The sequence below is a fragment of the Talpa occidentalis genome, unplaced genomic scaffold, assembly GCF_014898055.3.
Source record: "Talpa occidentalis isolate TD23 unplaced genomic scaffold, MPIMG_talOcc4v2.1 talOcc4.4, whole genome shotgun sequence".
Classification (NCBI taxonomy): Eukaryota; Metazoa; Chordata; class Mammalia; order Eulipotyphla; family Talpidae; genus Talpa; species Talpa occidentalis.
The window spans coordinates 80,047,005-80,067,935 of record NW_023604295.1 but is presented as its reverse complement, the minus strand read 5'-3'; the positions used below and the strand labels follow the sequence as shown (position 1 = coordinate 80,067,935).

The 20,931-nt window shown below is 36.7% G+C and overlaps 1 protein-coding gene across 1 annotated transcript in view; it reads right to left on the bottom strand.

Annotated features, from left to right (window-relative positions):
* The window catches only part of WDR49 (WD repeat domain 49), a 180,291-nt gene that overhangs the window by 116,129 nt on the left and 43,231 nt on the right, over nucleotides 1-20,931 (bottom strand). Inside the window, exons 4-6 of the mRNA XM_054701116.1 lie at nucleotides 15,880-16,056; nucleotides 14,197-14,371; nucleotides 2,321-2,488 (exon numbers count right to left, since the gene is read on the bottom strand). Coding sequence (XP_054557091.1) covers nucleotides 2,321-2,488; nucleotides 14,197-14,371; nucleotides 15,880-16,056 — 520 coding nt within the window. The remainder of the gene's footprint in view (nucleotides 1-2,320; nucleotides 2,489-14,196; nucleotides 14,372-15,879; nucleotides 16,057-20,931) is intronic.

The window sequence follows — 20,931 nt, the reverse complement described above, 5'->3', positions numbered from 1 at the left end:
GAGCTCTACCACAGGAAACATTTGAAATGGAATGAGTGGTGGAAAGGGGGTGTGAATAATCTAAGAAGACAATCCAGTCCCTGTAAGGAGACTGGATTAAGTCTAACTTTTTTTTTTTTTTTTTAAGTCTAGCTTTTAAACCCAATATTTCCACTATCCAGTCAGCACAGCCTAGGGGTGTAGTACATGTTAATGTTATCCCGGCAGTAAGAAAAAATATTTAAAGTTTACAAATTATTTAAAAAGTCTAACAAAACAAATATTTCCAATGCCATTTGAAAAAAAACAGTGTTGGGCCTCGCTGGTGGAGCAGCAGGTTGAGCGCAGCTCTGTCAAGCTGTCTGCAGCACAGGTTTGATTCCCTACCGGCCAGGGAGATTCCCACATGGTATGCAATAGGAGAGCCTGTCGCACCTGCTGCTCCCCTCAGCAATGTATTTCAGTCAGTCTGCCCGTTCTGCTCCCTGCTGTCTCTAGTGAATCCTATCACCCTCCTGCGCCTCTGGCCTGTACCCCAGCTCTTATATAAAAAAATCAATAAATAAATCTTAAATAAATAACCCAGTATTTACAAGGAAACAATCAATACACATATACTTTTTTTAAGAGTTTTTTATTTATGCATATAAAAGCTGGGGTATATGCATATATGCATATAAAAGGCCAGATGTGCAGGAAGGTGAGAGGATTCACCAGAGACAGAGCGGGGAACAGAACAGGCAGACTGACTGAAATACACTGCTAAGGGGAGCAGCAGGAGAAACAAGAGAGGTTTCTCCATGTGGGTTTCTCCCTGGCTGTCGGGGATCAAACTCGTTCTGCAGAGGCTGCAGATTGCTTCATAGTGCAGTGCTTAACCCCTTGCACCACCAGGGAGGCCCCAATACACATAGATTTTTGACCTGCTTTATTGAGAAAATATAGCATTCTTGAACATAAATTGGTTATATTCACGGAATTCTTCAAAAATAGAGAGCACAGTGCTGCTTCTTCAGATGTTTGAAATCTCTGTAGCAAATTCTCTACTTCCCTCATTTAGGATCCACTGTGGAGCTGAGCTTTCCACCACAACTATACCAGATATAAAATAGTGATGAGCATAGAGGGATTTGAGTAATCATCATTAAATCAATCAAAGAAATGGCTAACCTTCTGTAATTCTCTAACCTTCTGTAATAAATCTATAATACGGTGCCTCCCTGGTGGTGCAGGCAGTTGAGCGCCCGCACTGTGAAGCTGTCTGCAGCCTCTGCAGCGAGGGTTCGATCCTGGCCGGCCGGCGAGAATTCCGCATGGCACAGCAGACATCTCTTGTCGTGCCCACTGCTCCCCTCAGCAGCGTATTTCAGTCAGTCTGCCTGTTCTGTTCCCCGCTCTGTCTCTGGTGAATTCTCTCACCCTCCCGTGCATCTGGCCTGTACCCCGGTTCTTGTATAAATAAATAAATCTTTAAAATAAATAAATGTGTAAATAAATCTATAATACCCCTCGCAATTTGATGTTGATATATGCCAGAGTTCGTATTCAAGGTATCATTTACCACGTTTGTCGATTATCATTGTCATAAATTTTAGGGACTTAATTACCCTACTGATATCAGCACTTTTTATATGAGTAATTATAACTGACTGAAGGTTAATATGATCCATTCTGTAGGTCATGTGTGTTCCTTCTCTGCAACAACCCTATTCATTGTTTAACAATGTCTCATTTTTATGATGTTTGAACTAATATCTTCATCATCAAATCATCAGTTTTCAAAATGCCTAAATCTTTTCCTTAAGTAACACATGAAAAATATAACAATTCCTCATAAAAAGATTCACTTTCGCATTAAAATAGTCATTTAGTAAACTGAAGCTAAGATAATCTGAAATTTTTCAAAAAGGCTTGAGATATTTTATTCAGAAAGGTAATTGAAAAATGTTCTTCATTTTGCAGTTCGTGTGTGTGTGTGCATGCGTGTGTAATAGAAAGGAAAATGACACATTTGTTTGGGTTCAGCATTTGGTGGTGTCACAACAACAGCAAAATGGCAAATGCTGCACAAACTGTCTTCTTCCTCCATGTCATCTTACATCTCCCACCAATTTTAATATAATGACTCATTAAGGCATTGGACACTTTCTCATATTTTCAGCCCATCATACACTACACATCATAATGCATCATTATCAGATATTCTAGACAATAAAATGTGAGCTGCTCAAGTTGGTCTCTCTGGCAGTAAAGCAACAAGGTGGAGAGATTCCCCGCATACAAATATGCATGCCAGGCTATTTATAAGGCCCTCATAGTTATCATGATTTATTTTACATACCAATTAAATTGAGCCGAGAGTGGTAATCAAAAGCATGAATACCCTGAGCAATGTTGAAGGATGTCATTTTAAGATGCTTTTTTGACTTCTCTCTCCAAGCCAGTACCATGGAGTTTGTATTGCTGGTTGTACTGGAAATGATAGCATCTAAAGATGCATTGTAAGTAACTGGTAAAAAAAAAAAAAAAAAAAGGAAAAACAATTTTTAGTTGATTTCCCATAAGATATCAGCAAAATAGAACAGTTCTAAATGTAAAGTTAAAAATCAAACTCAGATTATGACAACACAATGCAATACTCAGACACCTCACTCCCCCCACACCCGTCTCCCACCAAAGAACTTAGCATGAGAAGTTACAGTAAAGGATATTATGATTTTTTTTTTTTTTTTTTACTGGAAAACCTGGAAGGAAGCAACATTAATTCTGGAGAAGATGGGAATTCTATGGGTTTCTGGGAATATGAGATGAATAAAATGAGCCCAGATTCTTGGGTTCTCCTTCCTGGTCCTATAGCAGACCAAAAGGAATTTAGCAGCCACGTGCTGCTCTCAAAGCCGCACCTTTGGGCACTCATGCCCAAACCATGGCTTCTTTATATCTCGACTGGTTTACAGTATTTGTGAGTGAGAATACCAGGACTTGATACCCTGCTTAGATTCCCAAACACAGCTGGCCCAGGTGCAGTGTCAGTCCCTGTGTTCCCAATGACCCACCCCCAGGGGCTGTGGAGCAAAGTACCATTGGTCAAGAAAAGAAAGTGACCCTCTGCCTTTTGTCAGGAGAATCTTTCTGTTCTTATCAGACTCATCCACTCCAAAAAGCCAATAGTCATAGTTACCTTTAAACTGACTTCAGAATACAACATCCTCCATGGTTAGAAAAAGGTTTTGTTTGCATTTTGATCAATTATTTATGCCCCAAAGTTGAAAGATTTCAGACTTAACCTAAAGATCAATTTTCTGCCTCACATAAAGAATGTTGTAACTTTGTGTGGTTTTGTTAGGGGGAAAAGGATGTCCTAAAGCTAATTCCATACAGGCTTTGTGGACTCCACCCCAACCTCAGGCCAAAGCCAAAGACACTGGGAACTCCAAATCCCATCACCACTAAAGGGAAGGTGGCTGGGACCTGAGGGTGGGGTTAAGCAGCCAGGTTGGTATAAAGCCAGACACATGGGCTTTGGAGGGGAATCCCCCATTTTGGCTCCCTGCCAGCTCGCAGCGTCTGGCCAGCTCCGAGAGTGCTTGTTGGGTTTCCAGGTTGGCGGATCGGGTAGGACGCATTAAAGACTTTATTTCCCTATTTTCTCCCTAAGTTGTACATTTTCCTTATTTCCTTTTCCCTTGTAAATAAACCTTTTATTAACCTTTTGTGTGTGCCTGTAGTAGAATATTAATAAGTCCATTTTAAGCGCGCGGGTGAGGACCCATAGCCAGGCAACCCGTTCAATATCGGGGCTGCCCTATAACAGTTTAAGGAAAGTTGCTATAATAGACTAGCTCTGGGAAATATTACCAATCTGCTAATTAAATAAAATTAAGACACTTACTCTCAGAAAAATTCCCAATGGATTCTTAGCATTCCTGTACTTCTTGTGAAACTAATTGCTGACTATCTTTTGTTCCAGAATATCTTTTCAAAAATGTTTGCATAGAAAACATTCTTTAAATATAGAGATCATGTCTCCCTTTGCAGCAAATGGTGGACAAACTTGCTACCTTAAATATTAAAAAAGAATATCTTCAGGGCCTCGATGGTGGCCTACAGGTTAAGTCTCAGGCTATCACCTATGGCATGAGTTCAATCCTCAGCCAGGGAGCTGGCCCACATGGTGCAGCAGATCTCTCCTGTCTTGCTTGCTGTTCCCCTCAGCAGTATATTTCAGTAGATCTGCCTGTTCTGCTCCCCCCTCAGTCTCTGGTGAATCCTCTCACGCCCTGAACCTCTGACCTATGCCCCAGTTCTTCTACTCATAAATAAATTTAAAAATCTTAAAAAAAAAAAAAAGACAATGTCTTCCTCTGGAGCAGAGGCAGGTTTGTATCCTGTCCACTGAAAAAAAATTATTTTGGAGTTCCTTTCCTATAACACAGTCCACTGCTTTTGTAAGCATGCATCTGCATGGCCTCTAGGACTTGGGGGGAGGAGGAACTGACAGATACATTACACACACCACTTGCTGTGCTGTGCATAGTAAAGTCCTTCTTCTTCTCCTTCTTCTCCTTCTTCTCCTCCTCCTCCTTCTTCTTCTTCTTCTTTGACATAGTAAAGTCCTTCTTCTCCTTCTCCTTCTCCTTCTTCTTCTTCTTCTTCTTTGACATACAAAATGTTCGCTCTCATTTTAAGATTTTTTAAAATGTTCTTTTTCCAAGTGAGCACCAGCACCGAGTTCTGGAAATGGCAACCTAACTGATGAGTAGCTAACTTGAAAATAGTTTTACAATTTTTGTGAAAGAACTTAATTTGCTTTACTTTGTGAATGTATGTGTATGTGCGTGCATGCGCATTAACATAAACACTTCCAAATTATTTCTAGAAGCAAGGAAATTCTGATACAGAAGGATGACTCAATACATTCCTTTTCTGCTAGCTTATTCTACTGAAATAATTACTTCTAAACTAGGATTTAATTATTTAATAGATGATATCGACAATATGTGAAGAGCTTGATAAATTCATTTTATATTTATCCTACAATGAAATACATAGCTTATTATGACTAATTGAAAACTAATGAGGTTGACGCTATCCAGTATATAGCTATAGATATCCAAAACATGGCATCCATTTTTCAAAGATTTAATGAGCATCTGCAATGTGCCTTGTACACATAAGGCTAAAAAGAGAAGAAAAAGCCATTGCCAGATTGCCCCAATCTTGGAGGCATAGGTATTTAAATCAAACAATTGCAGAAAACTAGCACATACTAAAGTGATAATTTGAGTGGTATAGATAAACAGAAGTTTGAAAAACAGAAAAGGCTTTGTGGGTTTCAAGGCTTAGAAAACATTTGGCAAGCATTGACAAAAAAAAAAAAAAATGCATTACAAGGGACAGGTGGTGACAAAATACACATGTGGGAAGTAGAAGGTAAATTCCACGATTTAAAGTTAAAAGAGGACTAATATAACTCCTGCATCTTTCTGATGAAGGAATAGATCCCACGCAGGTTTAATGATTTGATTGAAGTCAGGAGTTGCTTTTTGTCAAATTCATGACCGGAGCCCAAGTATTCTGTCTCTGAGTTTAGTAGTTTAAAGTTATGTAACATTGGGGCCTCCCCAGTGGCGCAGCGGTTGAGCTCTGGGTTGCGAAGCTGCCCGCAGCCTCTCGATCCCCGGCTGCTCCCCGGCCACCAGAGGAGGGTCCCACATGGCGTGCAGACCTCTCCTGCCGCCAGCTGCTCCCCTCAGCAGTGTACCTTGGTCCTACTGCCTGCTCTGCTCCCCGCTCTGGCTCTAGTGAATTCTCTCACCCTCCCGCGCTTCTGACTGTACCCAGTGCTTGTATAAATCAATCAATCAATCAATCTTGTCGAAATAAAATAAATAAATAAATCTTTAAAAAAAAATAAATAAAGTTTTGTAACACGAAATATTAAAAATACAAGCTAGACAGTAGCATTTGGCAAAACCAAAGTATAAATTTAAATTCCAGGACCTGATCCCTTGAGCACTGAAACAGAGCTTCTCAAATTTTTATATGGACATCAATCACCTGGACACCGCGATGTTAAAATGCAGATTCTCTTTCAGGAATCCTAAGATTCTGTATTTCTAACAGTTCCACCCTGTTGCTGTTAATGTTCTCATAGGACCACAGTTTAAGTAGCAAGACACTAAAATGCCTACTGCCATCAGCTTATACTCTAGAGAATAAATCTATGGTTCTTAAAATTTGGAAGAGAAGTAATCACCTCAGCAAAGATGAGTCCTTTGAATTTCACAGGGGATCAATTAATTTCTGGGGCAGAGGGCCCCTCATCATCTGGTACACCATTGCTGCTGCACTACTGCAAGTATTAACAGTATAAAATCTCATGACAAGTAGTCTTATCAGGATGCCACCTCACAGAAAACATTCCTTTGTTTATAGAAAATGGTAAGGGTAATTTAACTTAACAGTGAAGCAATATTATGAGAGCTTAGAAAAATGCAATGTAATATACAATTATATCTTCAAATCCATGGAAATTCCATAATACCATTACAGTGCAATCAAAATAAATTCCCAGAAAATTACTTTGTCATATGTTCCCCTACAAGCAAGCCTCATATTAGTTTTGAGACTATAAAAAAGACACATAAAGAAGTGCATCTTCTCTGGTATTCAAAGTATTGCTTTATGATTTGAATCTGCAGGTTACCAAGTGACATTTATGGACTAGTAGTGTTACATATTGGCGGCTTGACAATTCATACTTTATTTCTAAGCCAATCCATAACATATTTCTGATTAAATTGTAGAGTGCAGAGCTCCTGAGAATGTCAGAGAGAAAGGTGATAGTAAACTCATTTCCTTAAAATCAAATTATATGGTAAACAAAATTGTTTTTCCTCATTCCTTGAAGAGGGTAAAGGAAATGATAAGTTATGATGGAAAAGATTTTAAAATTTGAAGCTAAGGAATGGAATGAGATGATAAAATAAATAATTTGTTTGTAATATTCTCAGTGAGCTTAGAGATTGGTAGATGGAAGTATTTTTAACTACTTTTAAGTAATAGTTTGAGGGATAAAATGACAGTTTATCATGTCTATCCTTAAGATCTGGCTTTCAACTTTCCCACTCTCTACCACTTTGTCATTTAAAAAAAAGGTATTATAAGGTAAACTACATCAAATCCATGGAATCATGGGTACTGTCAAATTAAATAACTATGTAATGGCAAGTGGCTAATGTGGGAAGAGTGATTTGAAAATGAAAAGTGATACCTAAAAACTAAGTAAGTATTTCTATTAAATACTTCACTTAGAGAAATATAAAACAAGGCCATATTTTATCATTTGCCAACAGAGAAAAGCAATAGCAGAGTAGAAAATTGGGCAATTTCTACGTAGGAATTCTTATTATCATTTTTTAGGCTTTTCCTTTCTGAGTCATGTGCCTTTGGAAAACACCCTACCTTGAACTTTGTTTGATGTTCTCTTATTTCAGGTGACAGTCAAGCCATTTCCTTATTTTCAGTCACCATTTCCTTATGGCATCCCAGTCTTTGAGACTACCACCGAACTCTCTGTATTCTGAGTAACTCTTATTCCAAAGAGGGAAGAAAAGAAAGAATACCTATTCCATTTTAAAAAATCAAAATGCATCTAGTTTTGAATTATTAGGCACTTTAAAAATTAATAATTCAATTAATATAATGGCTTAGCAAACTGCTGATTAAGCCCATATTCTTGATACACACTGATATTTGCTCTATGATACTTCTATCATGCTATAGACAAAGCTGCCAGAAATGACCACTTTCTTGAAACGCAGACCAGTGTCTCACAGCTTATTTCAGCTGCTTTCATAGACAGAGCAGCTTACTGGCAGGAAAGGAGGCCATGTTCCTGCTAATTCAGCGAGTGGTGTGCCATCTTTCTGTCTGGATACTGATTGAGATGCAAGGAAGTGAAACAACACACAAGCAAGACACTAAATCTCGTTTCCATTCTAAGTAGACCTGATCAATTAAGAACCTCCTAGTGTGTGTGCATTCTAAGTTCTCTGGCACACTTCCATCAATCAGAGCAGCAATAGTGATTTTGTTATCACTTCAAGCTGTTCTGTACATTCTCCTAGCCATGGACAAAGAAAGGTGAAAAACACCTTTCAACATAAAAAAAAAAAAAAAATCAATGCTTGTTTTTCAGTGTGGGCAATTTAGATCTCACTCTTTAAATAGCTGCGCTTCCAATGTATGGTTTTTAATGATATTGTCTCTATGAGAAGCAATTAGCTAGGACCAAAAACAAAACAAAACAAAAAAACAAAACAAAAAAAAAAATTGGAGGGCCTCCCCGGTGGCGCAGCGGTTGAGCGCTTGGTTGCAAAGCTGCCCACAGCCTCTGCGGCGCCGGTTCGATCCCCGGCTGCTCCCCGGCCACCGGAGGAGGGTCCCACATGGCGCGCAGACCTCTCCTGCCGCCCGCTGCTCCCCTCAGCAGTGTACCTCGGTCCTTCTGCCTGCTCTGCTCCCCGCGCTGGCTCTGGTGAATTCTCTCACCCTCCCGCGCTTCTGACTGTACCCAGTGCATGTATAAACAAAACAAACAAACAAATATAATAAATAAATAAATAAAAACATGCCTCTATAAAAAAAAAACTATTTAAAAAAAAAAAAGGAAAAATTCTCTGAAATACGAGATATTTATGTCTTGCTGTTGCCCAAAATCGCTGTATTTTCTGTACAAGCATTTCAGAATGCAATTATTTTTCCATTAGAATATGACACAGAACCACTCAGACAAAATGAAAAGTTTCTCCTTCGAAGTTTTAAACAAGATGTCTGAACCTTATCTTAAAGCAGTAAGCTAATATTCTTATGTCTGAGACTGTTTTTCCTTTGACATTTCAGTTTACAGATATTTTATACTTAACTTCAATAAAACATTATTATATTTGTCCACGTATTTCTTTCATCAATTGTATATTCCCTGTACACTGAGAAGAAAATAAAAAAAAAAATTCTTGAGGAGAGTAAGGAGTATCAATCTATGTTTCTCTTTGGAAAAAGAGCATCGAATGAAAACAGGCATTGATCCAGAGAAAGTAATATTTGGAGACCAACAATCATGATCATTATTAAGCCCACCACCCTATCTTTGACTTTAGCCTGTCTTCATCCTCCCTACCTCCTCCTGTCAGCCTTCCTCCCAACCCCTTTAATTGAATTAACTGAGTTGCAAATAAACAAACAAAAAAATACTTGCATTTATGTTTCTAATCTCTATTGCAAAATCTGGGAAAAGTCATATGTTAGTTAGGACTAAAGAAGGTCTCCCTTTCAGTACTTAAGCTTCAAATTTAAAATGTGAAAAAGACAATCTTTTATAGATACTTCATATTTTATCTTTTTTGGAGTTATCGTCTACTGCATTTTCCTCAAAACTCACTCATATATTATTTAAATATAAATTATTTGAAATAGATGTATCTTATTACAACAACTTTCTTTTAAAATTAAATAAGCTTTTATTAAATCAAAAAATACTTCAAAGATATTTGTCAAGATTACTTTAGATATCTTTTTTCTTGAAATATTTTCAATAACATTTATTCAATGGTTTATTTCATTCAGGTTGCTCTGAAAAAATATAGAGACTGGGTGACTGAAACAAATACTTATTTCTCAGGGTTATGGAAGCTGGAAGTCCAAAATCAAGGTACCTACAACTTCCATGTCTGTTAAGGTTCTACTTCCTGGTTCAAAGATGATCTTCTCTTTACTTATCTTCACATGAGGAAGAAATGAATTCTCTCTAAGGTGTCTTTCATAAGGCAGTAATCTCATCACAGCCATACTAGTCTCACCCTCAAGACCTGTTGATCTACCATAGGCATCAATTCCTAATACCATCATCATATTGGGTGGTTAAGATTTCAACATATGAATGGTGGAAACATTCAGTTCATAACATTCTGCCTCTGCATCTGCCCAAATTCATGTCCTCCTCATACATAAACATACCCCAACAATCCTAAAAGTCTTAACTCATTTCAGCATCCATTTGAAAGTCTACATTTAAAGTCTTATCTAAACCACATCTGAATCATGTGGGTAAGGTTTGGATTAAAATTCATCCTGTGGAAAATTCCTCCTGAAACTGTCAACTCTTGTTTCAAAAGAGAGAAATAAGAAAGATGAATTGGGTAATAAGCACCAAGTAAATAGAAATCTCCATTAAACCTTATAGCTCAAAAAAATCTTCTCTGACTTGATCTACCTTCCAGACCCACAGGAATGGCAATCTCACCCACATGACTGGGCAGAGTGCCATCATTACTATGGCAGTGACCTACCCATGCTATATCTCTCAGAGTTCACCCCATCATGTCAAGACTCTCCTGGGTGCAGCCCAAGTCACAGCTCACTGTAGGACACCCACCCCAGAGGCTCGAGGCAGAACATACTGACCCACCTGAACCAGAGAGTCAACTCCATCTGTAAAATTGTTCTGCAATATCACAGAAGAAAATATCCAGAGACTTGAACATGTGGAAATGAAATCTAACTTATCTAGACCACAGTAGATTTTAAGGGAAAAAAAAAAAAAAGATGACAGTCAAACAGCTAACGTATATATATATATATATATATATATATATATATATATATAGGAATGCCAGAAAAAATAGAAAGGGAGACAGAAAACTTTGGGAAAAATAACAATAGAAAAATTACCAAATTTAATGAAAGCTATAGATCCACATATTAAAATATCTCAATGAATTCCATATAATATAGACACAAACAGCACTCCAGTAAACTAAGGCATATCACAATCAAATTCTTTAAAATCAGTAAGAAGGCAGAACCATATAAAATACTGAAGGACATATTGGCCACCGTAAGAAGTTTGCTTTAACTTTCAGACTATATATAAATATGATTTTTCACATTAGGTATCCAAATTTCCTTTTGGGATTGGGAGGATTATGACAAGTAGGACCAAAATTTTGTTGTAGGTAAAGAAATTTGTAGGATTGGCTCATAGATTGAGCAGTATCTGGAGGCAAGAGTTTAAAAAATTCAGGAACAAAGTCAGAATTGAAAACCTTTCAAATCAGGCAAGGAATAGTTTATCTAAATTAGAAGGATGAAGAGGCAAAATAAGGAGTTTGGCAAAGGTAAGAGAAGTTTCAGGAACAACACTGGCAAGAAAGACAGTTCTTCGGTAGCAGGATCTGGAGTATCTCAGAATAAAGAATCCTTCAGATTTAGCCAACATCTGGAAAGAGTCTGAGCTTTGGGCCCTGGAGAGCATCTGTGATCTGCAAACAGAACATCCCCCACCTTGTAACCAGTTTTTGTAAGACATTAAAAAATAGATAATTATTTTCAGACTTCAAATCCTGAAGAGTTCTGCTCCTCTTTCAAAATGTTGCTTGTTTCTCTCCTTGCTGTATCATTTGCATTTGCTCATGATCAAAAACCATTACTGACTGCAATTTCCTTCTTTTTCTTCCAACCCATGCTGAACAGAACTACCAAATAAAGAACTACCAAATAAACCCTTCCTAATTGTTGCCTTCACCAATTCTGTTCCAGTTTCATCAAACACCTTCAATGCTTCACTCTCATTTTCCACCAAACATGAACTTGACCTGATGACCAAGATCTGCTAGCATATAGTTCCTATTAGACTTACTCACTTTTATTTCCTTAATACTCAGACTCTGATTCATTCATGTTTATCTTTCCCTCCATCATTATTATATCTGCTTCTATAATTTTACTCATGTTCTCCTTGCTTTCTCTTTTTCCCTATATGTATTCATCCTTCAAGTACCACCAACCACACTTAAAGGTTTTCCTCTTGTTTTCATCCTGCTCAAGAATTACTATAGGGGGCCTCCCCGGTGGCGCAGCGGTTGAGCGCTGGGTTGCGAAGCTGCCCGCAGCCTCTGCAGTGCCGGTTCAATCCCCGGCTGCTCCCCGGCCACCAGAGGAGGGTCCCACATAGCGCGCAGACCTCTCCTGCCGCCCGCTGCTCCCCTCAGCAGTGTACCTCGGTCCTTCTGCCTGCTCTGCTCCCTGCTCTGGCTCTGGTGAATTCTCTTGCCCTCCCCACGCCTCTGACTGTACCCAGTGCTTGTATAAATAAATAAATACATAAATTTAAAAAAAAAGTATAGTTCCCCCTTTAAAAAAAAAAAAAGAATTACTATAGGAGTTAAAATCTTTGATAGTTAATTTTCAGAACAATTATACAATGTTTGTATTAATCTCTAATTCTCATTCATATATTAAGTTTATTGAGGATTAAGACTATAATTTTTCTTCTATGTCTCTCATACCAAAGAAAGCTTTAAAGCACAAAAAGATAAACGATTGTTGATGTATTGACCCATCAAGTCCACAATTTAAATAAATAGGTTACATAATTTTTCAGCTGTTCTTCTGAAGATTATCCCTTGATTACAATGAATTTGATTCAAAAAGCTAAGAAGCATGTAACCCAAATTAGAGAGCTAAGTTCCCTTATATTTACATATATAAAACTTTTCTGTAGCCAGTTTTTAATTGCAAATATTTAGAAGCCAGACTCTGACATTTGATTCCTTAGGTGATAAACATCATTGCTGTTGATGATATCAAAGTTCCTATGGTTTTTGTTGGTACATGATGGAACCCCAGATCAGAATGATACAGAAGCATGATGACAGTGAGTACACACTGACCTAGAGAAAAATCCTTGTTCAGCAACTTAACAGACAAATGTTCATCAATAGGTTATTACAAAGCATGGTTTGTTTTTGAGAGGTTTAAATTAAATTGTGACAAGGTCTAGAGTGATAACATTTCATTCTCTTTTGATTGTGAAAAGAGCACTTAGATACACTCAAATTAAAAAACACAAGTTCAATTCAAAAATTTTACTGGTTATATTCTCAATCTTTTAAAAAAACAAAACTGTGTTAGTTATTTCCTTGTACATATCCACGTTAGTTTAAGGTCATGGAATTCAAATAATAGGCTATACTTTAAGGAATCAGCAATAAGTAGATTTCAAGGACTATTGCATTGGTACTATAATCTAATCTTTGGTTTAGCTATGAAAAATTCATGCTTGTTTGACATCACTGCCAATTTCCATTCAGTTTGGTTTTTATACTGTGATTCCTCTTTCTGTATTATAAAAATGTAAAACACAATTTTGTGCTGACCACACATAGTGGATGACCAAAAGGCATCTTCCTTTGTTTTAAAACGTTCTAGAATTATGAATCAGTAGAAGCATCAAAGATATGGTATGAATTATATAGAAGTAAAAATGCAGAATCTACAGTCATTGTGTAGGATATTCTGGTGCTTGAATTAAGTGAGTTCCAGCCTCCTGAAGCTAGAGGGTAAGATACCAGAAAAGTCAACAATTGGACCATTTGAACTGTATTTTCTTCAATGTATATTAGGGATATACCTACAATAAACAGTGAATGAGACTGCAAATTCCAATTCCTCTCAGTGGGTATTCTTTAATGTAGCAATTTAAAAAATGAAAAAAAAAATCACCAAATTCCTAAGTGTCTTGACCAAAGGAGGTATCAGAGCAAATGTTGTACATTTGAATCTTGAATAATCAGATGCAAGTTTTGTAAAGATCAGGCATATTGTGAAACTAATTAACTCATTGGTGACTAGGTTTTAAGAAAATTCTGTTTTTCTATAGATGCTATTGTACAGCAAAACCTTATCACACAGAACTGCTGCTGAAGTACTCTAGATCAGGGAAGAGGGAGCAAGAGAGAGAACCTCATTTTGAAATCAGTCAAATTAAAGTACTTCTCATGAGACTATAAAGAAGACAAAGGAGTGGTTTGCAGGAACTTGTTAAATTCTTTTGTTAAGCAGCCCTGAATGGGACTAGATGAGATTAGTGAGGATCAGAGTTGGGTTGAAGTTAAATGATACGTGACAATTTTCTCTTTCCTCTTGAGATTCCTTAAGTGCACATTTCACCTGACTTAATTGTATGAGTCATAACTTTTAGAAAGAACTAATTCTCACCAGTGTAGAGAGAATAGAAGAGTCCAGACAAAAATCTCCAGAGAGCCAATTATTGGTTTCTAGACTTGAACATTTTTGTAAGAGATTTTCATCAAAGAACATGAATGTGGAAGTCGAAGGGGACGATTTTCTTTCCTGACTGTTCAGATTCAGTACCTTGCCTGACCCAATCTCCACGATGAAGTGTGTGCTCTACTGTATGACAACATTTGTGATATCCAGAGAGCAGCTCTGTCCAGTTAATGGTCACGGTGGCTTCTTCATCTTCACAAGTACTAGCAGGACGCTCAAAGAGGGAAATCAAGGCTGTTGTGAAGGCAATTGCTTGAACCTTGAGAGGGATAGAAAGAAAATCACACATGGGCAGGGTAATTATTATAAGACAATTCTATGTACCTTAAAATTAATACAGAATAGATACTGAATTAATATTAATTTCTTTAATATTACTGAAGGATGCAGTTAGACTAAAAGACAAAACAACTACAAGATTTAAAAAGTAGTTTACCAAAGGCAGTTCATTATTTGCTATTATTATATATTTGACATTAAAAACAGTAAGAATGTCCAGTTTTCACAATTATTAAAGGAGATTGATTGTTCAAATTAGACTACTGCAGAGTTCAGAGAACCACATAAATACTATTGTCATTCAGTAAGTAATCATTTCTCCTAGGTCAGAAGGTATTTAATAGGAAGACAGAAGTCATCATAGTCAATGTCTGGGTCTCAGTGCTACCCTCTCTAAAGACAGCACCTCTAAAACCTCTGTCTCTTCTGTAACAGAGTGGCCCCCAGGGAAAGAGGCGATTTCAGTTTCCTTCCCCACTGCCAAGGATGGGTGGATTTGAGCAGGGAGGAAAGGCTAGAGAGGAAACTGGAGAAGGGAGAAAGAAAGTTGGGGAGCAAGAAGGAGACCTGGAGGAGGCACATGGAGCAGAGAGACATGTGAAGAAGCTGCACTTTTTTCTTGGCCTGTGACTAGTTGAAATGGTCGTGGGTGAGAGACCCGTGGGAAGGTTAACAATGGCAGCTTTTATCTTAATTTCAATTTTGCTCCTTCTGTCCCAGATGTGCTGGACCCTTTTTTGCCCCTTTCCTATGGGTCCTCAACAGGGGTTACCTTAGACTGGAGGCAGGCTTCTGGGCCCCAGGGGCCCTGGTTTGGGCCAACTCTGTTTGTCTTCACATTAACTCACAAGGGGATGGGGCTCTGGGTACTGGGCTTGGAAACTAAATAGTTATATATATTCTTTTCCTTCTCCTCCCTTTATTGCACACTAGTTGTATTAAAGTTCCTTTCCACTACAGGTCTTACTCACTAGCGTATGTCTGTCTTGATTTTGCAGGTGGCAAAACATATTAAGAGCATGCAGGTTTGGGGGTTCTGGGGTGCCCCTCTCACCCTGCTCTGTAACACTTCATTACATGATACAAGAAATAACACTTCCCAGGAAACTGGTACTGAGAAGCTGAAACTGTGTGAATGAAAATCCAAAAAAAATAATTGTAAAGATATGTGGAGAGATAATTTTAGATACTTATAATTAAGTGTTTATGAGTATTAAGTTCTAACAGATTTAGCATCCTATGGAGTAAAAATTAGTAAAGTCTTTTGTCTTCTGAACAGGCAAACAAAAATCACAAGACTGGCTTTTATAAGCATGAAGGGAAATTATGACCTAATTCATCTTTTCCATGTCCAACATGTGTGACCTTTTAATCTATATTTTAGTTAAATTATCAATAGTAGTTCACTATATTGCATTCGATTTCTGCTTTGAGATAGAATTTGCTGATTAAGTCTATATTTTAAATTTTAATCCTTCTCTCACTTACCTTTCCTTTTATGTCCCCAAAAGATAGAATTGATTCATTGGCATCAAGAGGGTCATACCAATAATCCATGCAAATTGGTGTTCCTCTCAGGCCTTGGAGTTTATATTGACAAGAAAATTCTCCTTTGGACAGCAAATCATAGAAACAAATCTCTTTACTTGTAAAAGCCACTGCTATCTAAAGAAAATCAAAAAGCATTTCTGAGGGACTTAGTGAATCAATATATCAATAGACATGCAAATCCTAGAACCAAATCAGAAATTGCTCCCCCTGATGGTCTTAACAGTTTATAGAAGTACAGCACAGTGCTTTATTCTGACTTTGAGATCTAGCCAAGACATCACATTAATGTCATTTGAACACACTTCTTTTCCTATTCCCATTTCACATATCCCTCAATTTCTATCCATAGCAAACTAATCACATAGGAAAGACAAAGACACAAAAAGCTACAATGTCAGACAGTCATAACAAATTTTAAAATGCAATCAGAAACTTTCAAATATCAATTGATTAATTGCAAATAGTCTTCTTAAGTCGTACAAAAGCCTGAAAGTCATTTTTAAAAAGATATATTTGTTGATAATTTAGCTAGACTAATTCAGAAAGAGAGAGCATACACATTACTAACATCAGAAATTTAAAAAATGTGGGTATTACTATTAACCTTACAGAAATAAGAAAGGATTACAAAAGAATGCCAACAAATCAGATATCCTAGATGAAATTATCAAATACTTAGAAACACAAAAATTACCCAATTCAAAAAAAAAAACAAACAAACAAACAGAAAAACCCCAGCAGAAATATAACATAAAAAAAGTGAATTAGTAAACAAAGCAAAATCCCACAGGGCCTCCCTTGGTGGCGCAGGCAGTTGAGTACAGTGCTGCAAATCTGTCCGCAGCCACCACAGCGCAGGTTCAATTCCTGGCCGGCCAGGTAAGGGTCTCTCATGGCGCAGCAGACCTCTCCTGTCTCACCCGCTGCTCCCCTCAGCCATGTGTTTCAGTCAATCTACCTGTTCTGTTCCCCATTCTGTCTCAGGTGAATCCTCTCACCCTCCCGCACCTCTGACCTGTACCCCAGTTCTTGTATAAAAATAAATAAAAATCTTTTAAAAAAAATAGAAATGGAAGGAATAGTTTCCAAATCATTTTATGAGGCTAGGACATTACAAGAGAAATGTATATCAACATCACAAGTGAATGTAGATGTAAAAATCATAAATTAAATGCTAGCAAAGAGTATTCTGCAATTGAAAAACAATAACATACCATGACCATGTGATATTTCTATCAAGAAAACAAGGTTAGCTTACCATACATATATCATTAATGTAATAAGTCATATTAATAAAGAGCATTATGATTATGTCAGCAGATATGAAAAGGCATTTGATAAAATCCAATACATTTTCTTGATAAAATACTCAACAAACCAGAAATAGAAGGGAACATCTTCTGTCTGAAGAAGATCTATACCAAAAACCCACAACTATATCATACTTAGTGCTAAAAAAGGTATATATTCTCCTTAGCTTCAGGAAGAAGACAAGGATGGTCACTCTCACCATTTCTATGCAACATTGTACTGGAATTTCTAGACAGGAAAATTAGAAAAGAATAAAGAGATATAAAGAATAAAGAAGGATATAATAAAGAAATATAGAATAAAGAAAGATATCCATATTGGAAAGGAAGAAAAACATGATCTTATAAAATTAGAATTACTAAGGAATGACAATAAAAAGCAACTAAAACTAACAAACGTAGGACCCAAAGTTGCAGGATATAAGATTACTTTTTAAAATTCTATTGTCTGCATACACACTAGCAATGAACAATCTGAAAATGAAATCATCAATTATCAAAGATAGTGTTAGAATGAAAAGACAAAATGCAGACTGGGATACAATATTATCAAGTGTCCATCTGATAAAATGCATAAACTCAGCATAAAGAACTCTCAAACCTTAATAATTACAAAATACACAATATAGAAAAATGAACAAAAGATTTGAATAGACATTTACAAAGAAGATATAAGACTAGCAAATCAGCATGTGAAAATATACTCAACATTATTAATCAGGGAAATGTGAATTAAAACCACAATAAGATAAAATTACAAACTTACTAAAAATGGCTTAAATTAATACCACAAATCTTGATAATATCAGGTGCCATAGGTGCTATATCTATATAATGGAACACTGAGTAACTAAAACGATAGACTGCTGATATATCCAACATGAGTGAATCGCAGAATAATTGTGCCAAGTTAAAGAAATCAGACTAAAAGAATATCTACTACATGATGCTGATTGTATAAATATCTAGAAAATGCAAACCAATCTATCATGTGAGAAAACTTACCAGGAGTTGCCCAATAGGAAGAGATGGGAGTAGTTTAAGGGAGAATTATAAAATAGGACAAGGAAACTTTTGAGGGTGATGAATATATCCATTATCTTTATTGTATTGTTGACTTTTCACAGATGTATACATGCATTAAAATCTATCTTTATTCTTTAATAAAGAAAATCTATCTTTATTCTTTAATAAAGAATAAATTGCACTGTACTGTGCAATCTAATTTTGACATTTCAATAAAAGTTGTAGTGTGGGGCCTCCCCTGGTGGCACAGCGGTTGAGCACTGGGTTGCGAAGCTGCCCACAGCCTCTGCAGCGCCGATTCGACCCCCAGCCACCGGCGAGGGTCCCACACAGCACAGTAGACCTCTCCTGACATGCCCGCTGCCCCCCTCAGCATTGTATTTCATCTGTCTGCCTGTTCTGCTCCCCGCTCTGGCTCTGGTGAATTCTCTCACCCTCTCGCGCTTCTGACTATACCCAGTGCTTGTATAAATAAATAAATAAATCTTTAAAAAAAAAAGTTGTAGTGTGTTTTGTATAAGCTCAATAAGGCCACTAAAAAGGCAGGAGAGCAATATTCTTTAAACTTTTATGATGAATAAGGACAAAGGAAAGGCCAAGATTTAGTGACAAATCCTGGAAAGAAAAGTACAACACAATCACAATATAATATTGCAACACAAGCATTACATGATAAGAACAGAATACTGCAAACATCTTTTTTTTTTTTAAATCTAGACTAGAACTATCTTTTAATACATACATATTTACACTAAAACTAGATCCTGAGCAAGAAAGAACTGGATATGATATTGTAGGAAAAATGAGTTATAATTCAGGCATTTTTCCACCTTCCAAATGACAGCCCCTAAACTTGAAATTTATGAATTATGTTTTCCACCTTTCCAACATCCAGCAAACAACATTCAATACAGCATTCAATACATTTCCATGATGATTAATAATGTTGAGTATATTTTCATGTGCTGATTTGTTACCCTTATACTTCTTTGTAAGTATTTGCTCAAATCTTTTGCCCATTTTTTATTGTGTGTTATTTTTGTAATTACTAAGTTTTGAGAGTTCTTTATTTTAGGTTTCTACACTTACCAGATGGGTACCTCACAATATTGTATTTGAATTCACAATAATGTATCACTTGTTTGTCTCTAGGCACTTAACAGTACAAAGGAGCTAGGAGGCTCAGTTGCTATTTCACCTTTAGGTCTGTCACCCCGCCTGCCTGTGTATCTGGTCCCATACTTCAGCATTAAAAGCATGTCAGATATACCAAATGCTCCAAGGTTCTTTTTCCACCTGCCTGAATCAACAGTGAACCTGCCTGGCCTGAGAGGGTTGTACAATGGATGTCAACTGCTACCATGGAGTCAACAAAGATTGAAGCACAGGCTCTGAAGTCAGACTGCCTCAGTTCACAAACTTTGTCTATAATGATTACACCTTGTGTGACCCCAGGCAAATTACACAATCTTTATCTGTCCTATCTCCCATCCTGTGTAGGAGTAATATATACTTCATGCTGATCTTGAGAGGATTATTTGAGCAGGGTGTGCACATAGGGAGTTAAAGATGATAATGATAAATCTTTATGGTTTCACGCAGTGGAGCATACTAGTTCCTACTAAAAAGAATCCGACACTTTGAAGAAATGGCTATTTTGAGTCTGGCACAGTAAATATACAAAAAGATAGTGGAACATCTTGTCATACCTGGAAGCAAATAAACTTTCAAAGACTGTTAGGATGATATCCAAAAGGACTCAGAAGCTGACTTGTATTAGTTCCACTGTACAGCTCTGGGGATAGGATGATAACTCAGTGGGTAGAAACAAATCAAATTTGTTTAAACCCATGAATTTGTAATGATATTGATAACAATAATAACAGTACTCATTTTTCATCTTCAGAAGATGAACAATAGTTCATTATTTTGAGTACTGGTAAATAAACATAAATAATTAGGCATTTTTCCTACCCTTGTTAAATATTTTGTACTCCATGATAACTAAATCATTGAGAAGGAGAATTTCTTTTTATAAAGCTATTCCAACTTACAAAATAAGAGGGAATGATATCATTATCTTCTAATCCCTAATAAAGCAATGGATCTTAGAATAACCAGCAGTTATTGTAAACACACCAACAAGAAAAATAAACAGGTGTTCTGAGTCTCCTGATTGAGAGACACCCATTCCAAAGCCAATTAGACTGAAACACACCAAGATTTTAAACTTGAGTACCTACTGTACTGGAAATACAAGTAGCAAGAAGAGGACAAGATGGGGAAAAAAATAACCTTATGTAAATTTAAACTGCACAATTCAAAAAGACTAGTTTCTTTAACAAAATCATCAAAAGCAACAAAAATGTAAAATGCACCAATAAAGAAGAGGAGGAGGAAAACACGTAGGTCATTCACAATGTTTGAACCTTATTTAGTTCTTGATTAAAACAAACTAGCAAATAAACAAATACAATTAAATTATTTCAAAAATGATAAGGAAATATATAAATGACTGGGTAGTTGATGATATTAAGGAATTATTGCTCTTAATATTAAATGTAATAGTGGTGTTATAGTTATGTTTTAAAAAGATACTTTTTAGAAATACTGAAATACAGTTAAATTGTTGGGTGTTTTTGATCTCAATATA